The sequence below is a fragment of the Bactrocera tryoni genome, chromosome 4 (genome assembly GCF_016617805.1).
Source record: "Bactrocera tryoni isolate S06 chromosome 4, CSIRO_BtryS06_freeze2, whole genome shotgun sequence".
Taxonomy (NCBI): Eukaryota; Metazoa; Arthropoda; class Insecta; order Diptera; family Tephritidae; genus Bactrocera; species Bactrocera tryoni.
The window spans coordinates 64,057,204-64,067,153 of NC_052502.1; the positions used below are offsets into that span (position 1 = coordinate 64,057,204).

General features: G+C 35.8%; 1 protein-coding gene across 8 annotated transcripts in view; it reads left to right on the forward strand.

The window, feature by feature from the left end:
* Nucleotides 1-5,608, forward strand: part of LOC120775414 (inositol hexakisphosphate and diphosphoinositol-pentakisphosphate kinase) — a 30,608-nt gene extending 25,000 nt beyond the window's left edge. For 3 of the 8 annotated variants that reach the window (XM_040105583.1, XM_040105587.1, XM_040105590.1), the window contains exons 16-19: nucleotides 1,285-1,770; nucleotides 3,413-3,533; nucleotides 3,759-4,008; nucleotides 4,342-5,325. In XM_040105583.1, the coding sequence (XP_039961517.1) occupies nucleotides 1,285-1,770; nucleotides 3,413-3,533; nucleotides 3,759-4,008; nucleotides 4,342-5,325 (1,841 nt within the window). Of the gene's footprint in view, nucleotides 1-1,284; nucleotides 1,771-3,355; nucleotides 3,534-3,758; nucleotides 4,009-4,341 lie in introns of those variants that run through there. The other 5 variants (XM_040105582.1, XM_040105584.1, XM_040105586.1 and 2 more) reach the window with 5 other exon arrangements.
* The last annotated feature ends 4,342 nt before the right edge of the window (nucleotides 5,609-9,950 follow it).

Consider the following 9,950-nt stretch of genomic DNA (forward strand, 5'->3'; position numbering starts at 1 on the left):
TTTTTCCTTCCATCCTCGAGCTAAAAACTTGTAAATTTATTTAACTTTGGAAAACTAGCTTGTTCACACCAAACAGTATTTCAAAACACATTCCAGATCGTACTCATTATGCCTTGTTTCCTTTAAAGTACTTAAAGACGATGTTTTCTGATTTAGCTTTGGGTGAACATATAACTAATAACGATATAGCCTGAAGGCTTCCTATCAAATTTATTTTTACGTCACAACTTTGGTATTGAGCTGTGCAACTACCGCAGCAGTCGAAGATAGCGAAACCCATATCATCGTCTACTTCTAACTCCGGCAACTACTGGTTAGTTGCTTCTTTTCGGCAGCTAGAGCAGTGGTGACTATGTTATTCAAATATCGTTGATATCAATGGCGATACTCCGGGTAAGGGGTTGCGAAACATAGCAGTTAAATAGCAGCAAAGGTGGACACCGCCCTGCGAAACCCCTGTTTAATTTTTAATTTTTACCTCAGTACAATGCGGACGATTGACGACCTCTTAGATACATCATCTACCTCCTCAGGCCTCTGGAAGCAAGATCAATGTCTTCTAGTGGCATTGTGATACTCCCATGACACTCGGCTTTACAGTACTGAAATTTACCCGAATTCTATTCTATTCAAAGATTGTCCTCTCGGCGATCTACCCTTGTTCGCATCAGTAACTAGCGGTCTGTCAACTCATTTCCCGTTGAGACTGTTTTTAAGCGTCCAAAAAAGTGAATACGATTGATAAACTATTAAGAATGCCCAAACAATCGTGATTTAATTTCAAACGAGACCAGTGCCGCCAGACTCTAGCATACATAATTCAGCAATCCGTTGCGATAGTTGCACTTCGCACACCGATTTATCGCAAATTCTTTGCATTGAAAAATAAAAGGTAAAATAGGAAAGTTTGGTTTTTGGATTTACTAGTATGTGCAATCAACTGCTTCAAGTCAATGCCGTGTTTCAAGGGGTTGCCGGTATAATATTATCGGATCGTTCTAGCTTTTTAAAGACCTCAGCAGCATTAGAACCTGTTTTTAAAGTTCTCAAAAAATAGAACTTTTATGTTATGTAAGTGTATAATTTTCGCTTCTTAAGATAAATATATTATTTACATCTCTCCTGAGTACCGTTAGTGTTAGAGTACAATTAAGCATCTTACCTGTATTAATTTATGTACCTATACAAATTTGTTTACATACATATCTACCTACATTTTCTAACCTAATTATCCTTTTACGCCATCGTCACATAATCACCTTAACGTTTAACCTTCGGATGTAGTACTTGAAGGTTTTGGCGGTGTACCACCAATTCGACCACTAGAAACTTTACACAACGCACTATCACTGAAGCAGCTCGACCAATTTCTACATAAAATGACAACATCGCCACTCTACAAAACGCCAGCATCATCGCCGCCCAAACATCCATCAACACCGCAACAAACCTTACAGGGAGCATTACAATCTATGTGCTCTTTGGAGGCGGCTACAAGCTATCTATCCGGTGACAGCATGTGTCAATGCCAAGAGGCAGCCGCCACACAGGGCGAAAGGGTACGTGAGCCGATATTGAAGAATGCAATTTGCATGCATCCAACAGTCAATCTAGCCGGGAATGACCGAAGACCGCTGGAGCAAGTTGCAACAGAAGTGGCAACAGCAGAAGTCGTAGCAGCAACAGCAACGTCCGAACGCGCCAACAAATGTAACATTGCTGGCGTGGCTGAGGCAAACGCAACGGCAACAGCGCAGCCGACAACTGGAAGTAAGTTGGACGATTATATGGTAAATTGAAATGTTTCTCTCCACTATTCGAGTGCATATTGCGTATGCTGTAGTGCGTTTAAATTTTTCGATATTGCTGAGAGCTTTTAATACAGTTTTGCTACGCGCAAAGCACACAAAAAAAAGTTATTTTTAATGTCACAAAACAGCCTTGAAAAGTAATCTATTTATTTTCGTTGTTTTTAAATTTAAGAATTTTCCATAACTAAATACAAGTTTCTTTTCAAAAACAACAATGCAGTAATTACGTACAGCTCATAACACTGCTTAAATGTCATCCAAGCAATTGCTTGTGTTACGGTAACCTTAAAAGTCGATTAACACTTACCAATCCAAACAGGGTTAAATCGCCGAAAAAACAGCCCTTGGTCGGATGAAATCCGATTCAATTCCGGCGGTCGTGGGAATTGCTTAAAAGTCGATAATAAGTATCGATAAATTACACCTTCACCATAAAATTTCGTAAACACAACTTAAATTTAAAATTGAAAAGAAACTTGTATTCGTAACCGCCTTCACAAATTTATAAATTGTTGTATATATATATATATATTGTATGTAATTGAATGTATTTTTTAGTCTATGCAACCACGAAAATCTGTATTATAGCACAACAAAATTACTGTAATCTATTTAATTTTATAACTTATTTTTGCTTGCAATTTGTTATGCAAAGAGCACGTGAAAATTGAAATTTTTTCTGATAAGCACATTTTATAATTAGGAAGAAAATGTTAAATGAAAGTAATTAAGAGTTGCGATAATTACCTAAAGTTTTCTATTGCTTTGTGGCTAATCTCTTATAACTGGTGACCGAATATTGTGTAATGAGAAAAACTGCAAGTTGAAGTGAGAGATAATTTAAGGCAGCAACTGAAGATTTAATTAAAATTAATAAACTGGAATTTTACTATTTGTAAACCAATTAAACTCAATGCTTATTTGTTTTATTATAATTTTCCTTCACTTCATTTCATTTTGTCAAAATATATGGCACACTACGTCTGCTTAACCTGTTATGTTATTATTTTCTAAAACTACGATTTTTTAAATAAAAGCAACTACTTAGAACTCCTCCCCTCAGGCACTAGTTGAAAAAAAAATCTGTTTTTATTACGATTTAAAAGAAATAACACCTACAAGAGGACCCTAGAATGTAAAGAGTAGATTACACTGCGTTCCAAGTTATATAGTGTCCTCTCTCTGTCGGAACAAATCACATAGACCCAGCTGACTAATAAATTCCAGTATACTGCTGGCTGCTATTGAAAAAATGAGGAGAGTCCTTGAATAGGGTGTGAGTTTTTAACGAATTTCGGTGTTTCTATCTTTAAAAAAGTTTCTATGCCTTATGAATGCTGTTATTCAGATTCTAAAATATATAAAATAATATATAAAAATATTTTGAATTTATTCTTTTGTATTTTTTTGTTTAAATTTCCACTAATTGAAATGTTTTCCAGCAGTCGGTAATTTTGTTGAGCACGTTTTCTCTATTATAGAATGATTTCTTTATTTATAAACATTTTGCGAATGAGTTTTAAATTAATTTAAATAAATTATAGAATTCAAATGTCAGAATATCTTTAATATTTGGTAAAATACCAAAAAATCATTGCTAGTGTGGAGCCAGCAGTCGAGCGTTGCTAGCAGCACCGAACCCTCATCCCCAGCCATTTCGGACACATACTCGCATGAAACACCCAGCGGCGAAATGTCCATTAGTATAACCAGCGCCGAGGGGTCAGTATGACAATTTTGCCTATACTACATGTACATACATACATATATTGATGTTTCAATGTCAAAGCTAATGCCAATCAAATTTTTCGTATTTCACCGTTTTTTTGCAATCTTAATATATTTTATTTTTAAAAACTATATTGGTATCATTATACAACTGTGAATATTCGCACACTTTGTAAAAAATGTGAGACAAAAATATTTCTTAAAACGTAAACAAAAAAGTAGCGTTAACATCCTGCCCGTAGCCGAGGAACTCGCCAAATTCTTTCCACAACTCGACGATGAGGACCTGAATGCCGTTTCGGTGTATACTCCTATGAATACGGATGCCTTGGAAGTCGATGCTGACGGCGTATTCACATTCGGCGCAGGCAGTAGTCGTGGCGATGTGAGTGCCTGCTTAACACCGGTCAGCTTTGGCATGGACATAAGCATGATTGCGAACAAGGGATCGATGACTCTTTCAGTTGATGTGAGTAAAAAGTATAATATATTTTAGCGGAGCGAGTAACGGTTATTTTAAATAACCAGAATCAAAAGTTTTTTAAATTTCACTTTATGCCTATTTATACCAAAAATTGCGTTCGGCCATAAGCCTAATATTTGTATAACAATTATCGAACTTATTTTCTTGGACATCCTGTAGATAAGTTCCGAAAATAGGTGAAACCGGTCAATAAACGTAATCATTTTCGCATCGTATTTTAACTGTTTAGAACCTTTTATAAAGCTCTTGAATTTTTGAAATTTTTGTATGTATGTATATACTCCAAAGTATTTTTTAACCTTAACTCTTTTAAAATAGGGCTTTGAAGATGATGACGAAACTACGCTTTCAGCCGCCACAACACCATCGCTACCTGTAGATGAACCAAAACTTGAGACCTGCTATTGCTGTCCCACTCATGCTGAGATGGGTGAACCGCCTGATGTCGAAGATACATTCGATACACTTCCCGAACCACTTAAAATACCAGATACAAAAATTATCAGCTCTTCACCGGAGACAAATTACTTCGGCGAACCGACATCATTGCCGCCGCTGCCACTTTGTGGTGAAAATACGCTACGACGTGGTGCACGTAAAGCAACCGATCCAATATCGCCCAAAATCAAGAAGCAGATTAGTCTCTTCGAGGGCGGCGAATATGAGCGTCAAAAGGAGTATAACAATCTACATGCGTCCATCAACATACCGTCGGCCTCCACGCTAAAGCAGGATGCACGTCTGCGTAAATTTGAGACACTCACCCAGTCTACTTCCAATTCCAACTTTCCATTTGCGAGTAATACCCTGAAGCGCGTGCAGCACAATGCTTCCGAACTGGACGATGTCAGTCACACACAGTCGTGCATTAATCTGAAAAGTTCGGTATGCGCTTCGCCCGCAGCCTCCGCTACGGGATCGCCGCAGCACAAAGCCACACCGATTGCGATTGTAACACAACCTATTGCTACAACATGCACCACAGTGACGGCGCATGGCGCTGCCGTCTTCACTGAAAGTGTTGGTCCACCACGTCCAGGTGCTTTGATTGTTAAAGAACGTTTCATAGAGCCGCCAAAACGAATTCCGCGTAGTTTCCACAGCAAAACTCAGTCCATGGACGCCGACTTCTTATTTAATGAGTTCTTGTTAGTACCAGCCCGCTCGCCGACCCACGCACCCATTTCACCCGAAGGTAGTAGCCGCACGAGCAGTGCAAGCACGTCGCCTGCTGCGCGCTCCAACTCGCGATTTATGGCGACTAAAATTTTGGACGATATGGCCACTTTGCAACATAAGTGAGCAGAATTAAAGAGTGCTAATGAAGAAATAATTTTAAAATCGCTGTTTGAAAGGGTTATTTATTGAAATGAGCTACTAAATATAGTCGTAAATAGTTGTCAAGAAAATGCCAACAAAATCAAATAAATTTTGATTTAAAACTATTTTGACTAATAAAATAATATGTGAGCAAATTTCTTTTTAATTATTTATTTCTCCTATAAACTTTGCATATACGCAACACTTCCAAACTTATATGTACCGAATTATCTGAGGTCTAATAAAGTGAAAAATTTTAAATTTACTAACTTTAAAGAAACTTTTAAAAATTTCGTATGTGTAGATAGATACGGATCGTAAGATTTTGGCAGTAAGTATCATCACAAATGGACTATTATGTTTTGGGGGTTCCCGGCTTGATCCCACCAGTTTTAAATAATTATTTGGCTTATCCGGTAGATGTTTTTATTTACCATTTAATTGTGTATCTTTTCTTATCACAGACGAGTGCTCCATAGAAATAGTAAGATAAAATACATACCTATCATCAAAATATTTACAAAGAGTGCAAGAAGAGTATCTAAAAAGTTCAAAGTACAGAAATCTATCAAAAATTCCCTATTATTTCAAATTCATTCCGTAGTAATTACAACTTGCATAAATTTTATAAAATAAAGTTTTATAACTAAAGTTATTAAACTAGTTAAATAACTCTTATTGTGTAAGCGAAAAATAAAAATCAAATTACATAATTACTTTGTGCAGAAAAAATAAATAAAAAGAAATCAGAATTTAAAAGTTTTTGACATATATACATATAGTAAAGTGTGATTCAAGTAGAGGTACTTTTTTTGGTAGTTCACGCCATCACTCATGCGTGAGTTATTTTTGTTCAGTATTGTTTGGCATTTCATCATGGAAATATTTACGCCTGAACAATGTTCAAAATTCACGTTCTGTAAAGAATAGAGGTATTCACTTGCTCTTGCAAGATTGCAGATTGCAAAAATACTATACCGAAATATACAAGGGCACTAGAGCACCCGTTGCAGAGTCTAGTGATATATGAACGGCTGGTTCGGTCAATTTATTGTGAATGACTATTATGCATGGCTATTGTGAATTGGCACACCTTCTGCATACATTTTTAACAAAAAAACTGTAACAAATCTTTATAATTTAAATAGAAATTATAAAATCTATTTAAACCTTACCTTCCTCAACAATTTAACGACGTAATATGTCTTTATGTAAAATGACAGCTAAAACAGGGTTGCAATTATGTTTTTGGGTGACATTGCACGCAAATATACATGGGTTTTGGATGGACATATTTTACAGCCATTGCAAATAGTTTTCTGCGTGTGTTTGCTGTTGTGCAGGTGCACCAAGTGGAAATAGATATATGCAATTCTTGCACCGTGCAAGGGTTTTGCAAGAGCAAGCGAATACCCCTAATGTGTTTCGCGATGCCAGCAATATTGTGTGCCATCTGGCTGCAAACGAATTTGATTCGACTAACCACACTACAAGCTTCGAGTCGTCTGCTATCCAGTTTCGGTGCTCTCTGTTGAATTTCTGACTTGTGCTTTGGAGACTATTGATCGTCTGAACACTTATGACCACTGATTGGTTTATGTTAAAGTCCTTAGATATTATTCGTGTGGAAGACCTGCTATTTTGATGACTATAACACTCCCATCAATGAATGGTGACAGCTCCTTCATTATTTTATAGAGCTATGAAATTAATGTAATAACAATAAAGAAATATGTATTTATTTATTTCTTAAAAAGTTCTTAAGGGGGTACTCTCATGTGAACGCATACATTTTACCACTTTTTAGAAACAATTTTTTTAAGCGACGACAAAATTCAATCATTTTAATTTTTTAATATATTTTTATTTGTATTTTGAAATGTACAAAAAAATTTATTTTTTTTCGTTTTTTACATTTTTAATATATATTTTTTTTAAATCAAAGTAGTCCCCTACAAAAAAAGTAGTTCACTGGTCATGGTGATAGCGGCTGTTCATTTGTCTGAAATAAAAAATTGAATGGATTATTATTCAGTAGTTCTGCGGCTATCGTCCCTACCAAACATAATCAATTTCATTAAAAAAACTGTCGAACTTCAAAAAAAGTCACGAAAATCTTGTTTTTTTTTCGTTAAAAATCGTTTAAAAAAAATATGAAAATATTTTTGAAAATAAACAATTCTGGTAGGGACGATAACTATAAATGAGTAGAAGAACATATGTAAATTTTAAAGCAATCGGTTGAATACTTTTTTTTAGGACCATGACAGTTTCAGAAAATGATGATTCGAGAAAAATGCGTTTAAAGTTTCAAGAGAGGTAGACAGTCGCTTACGACACGTCGGTGACTATGAAGTGGTGAACACAATGACTGCGACAGACTGCAGCAGCACGACAGTGAACTGAAAACGTCGTTGTTCATCTTACTGCATGTACATTTTGAGAAGCAACAATAACACAATGGCCGGCATGTACACAAAACAACGCAGTTGTCCATTTTGTATGTATGCACACAATTTCGTTGCGGCCATACTAATTCCTTTCACTTCAATGAAATTTAAATATTTTGTTCAAAGTGAAATTTTTTATGCAAAAAATAAGTAAATAGATTATTACAAATGATATAATAGAGCTATAATATAGCTATTTTATGCTTTTATTTGTAAAATAACTTCAAGTTTGTTAGAGCTGTGAATACTTTTACATTTTACATATTAGTGGCATCACCCTCTACCTCTTCTATCTTCCATTCTACTGTCAACTCTACTGTCGTCCTACTGTCGTTGGCAAATATAGGAGGATATTGAAGTTAGCGAGAACGACAACTGTCGGCCTGCAGTCGTGTAGTCGTGCAGCTGTCAAAATAACACTGCCCATAACGTGTGTATTTTAATATTTGACAGATGTAGTTTGCAGTCTGTCGATCTCTATGTGTTCAGCGCTTGAGCTGTAACTTATCAAATACATCAAATAAATTACATGAGAATACCCCCTTAACTGGCGCAGTAAGGCACAATATCAGTTAAATGTTTTATTTAAGTCGTAAACAATGCAAACTTGCGGCAACCTTTAATATTTTTTGTTGAAATCGTATCGGGTGCATAATTTAGTACATGTGAGTTGTTTTAGTTTTATTTGTTTTTTTTTTCTTAGAATTTGATATATTATTTTTTTGTAATTTCGACCATTTTGTTTAGCATTGAGCATGAACTAAAAGGATAGAAAGCTTTTTAAATTCTCTCTGCTACATCTATTATTATGCATATATAAATACGCAAAGCACGAACTTGTGCTCATTTGTGCTCCCCACTGTTTAACCAGAAAGAAGCAAAAGTTCTGATCTGTTAAGGATCAGTGGAGTTCGTAGTACATTTCAGGCCTTTTTAGTGGCGATTCCATTCAGCCAATATTTCTAAGTAAAACAATTAAGGAGGGGCTAAGTTCGGGTGCAACCGTACATTTTATACTCTTATAACATGCAAGAATCAAAGTCTGGGAAATACTTTAAGGTATTTAAAATCAATAATATAGAGCAAAGTCAGGCGGATGTTCGAAAATCCTGTTATTAGTTATATAGGGGCTAGGCCAAGTTTTCGCTCAAATTTATCTTTTTTAGGCACAAAGATACACTGTTAAGAGTAAAACACGCTCTCTTATTTTCATTGTGATTACTCACATATTGGCCGATATAAGCGGTACAAGGTCACGCCGAAGTTCGAAAATCTTTATATTAAGTATATGGGGGCTAAAGGAAGTATTGGTCCAATTCAACCCATTTTCGACATACAGACATATCATTATAAAATAATGTTTATCCTTAATTTCAGTTATATGTACGACACATTGACCGACATTTTCATTCAAAAGTCAACTATTGGTACCGGGGTCTAAATATTGCGTACTTAGGTGCTGGATTGGTTTTAAACAATTTTTTGTCATAAGGTGGCACACACTAAAGACATTATTCGTGCAAAGCTTTATCCGTTTATATTAATTGCTTCTTAATTTGTGTTCCAGTACACCGAACGAATCAAGTGGAATTTGAAATTGTGCTATATGGCAAGTAGACGTGGTTGTTCTGCGATTTCGTCCATTTTCATACTGTGATGTAGGAATATAATAAGCATTCCACGTACTAACTTTTGTCGAAATCGGTTAGTTGGGAGCCGATATGAGATCTCACCAAAAAATGAGCGGTGCCGTCCAGTTTTCACACCGGCTACCATAAAAATTTTAATGTATCGGGCATATTTAGTTATTGGCTTATCGCGCTTTTAGTACTTTTTAACAGTACCGTTATATGGAGAGTTAGCGGGGTTATCTTCCGATTTCATCCATTTTCACAATGTTGGTAGAATTTCTTATAGGATTTGTGTTCAGCAAATTTGGTTGTTGTAGCTTCAGTAGTTTAGGAGATATGAACAATAAACTTCTTAGAGGGCGGGCGACGCCCACTTTGTCAAAATATTTCTCCCAAATTACAGTTTTACATCTTAATTTAGTGCTAAGTTATGGCAGCTTATATGTTTTCCGACAATGGCGATTTGTGGGCGTGGCTCCGATTACGCCCATCTACGAACTCGGAATTTTTTTTGTGCTAAGGAATT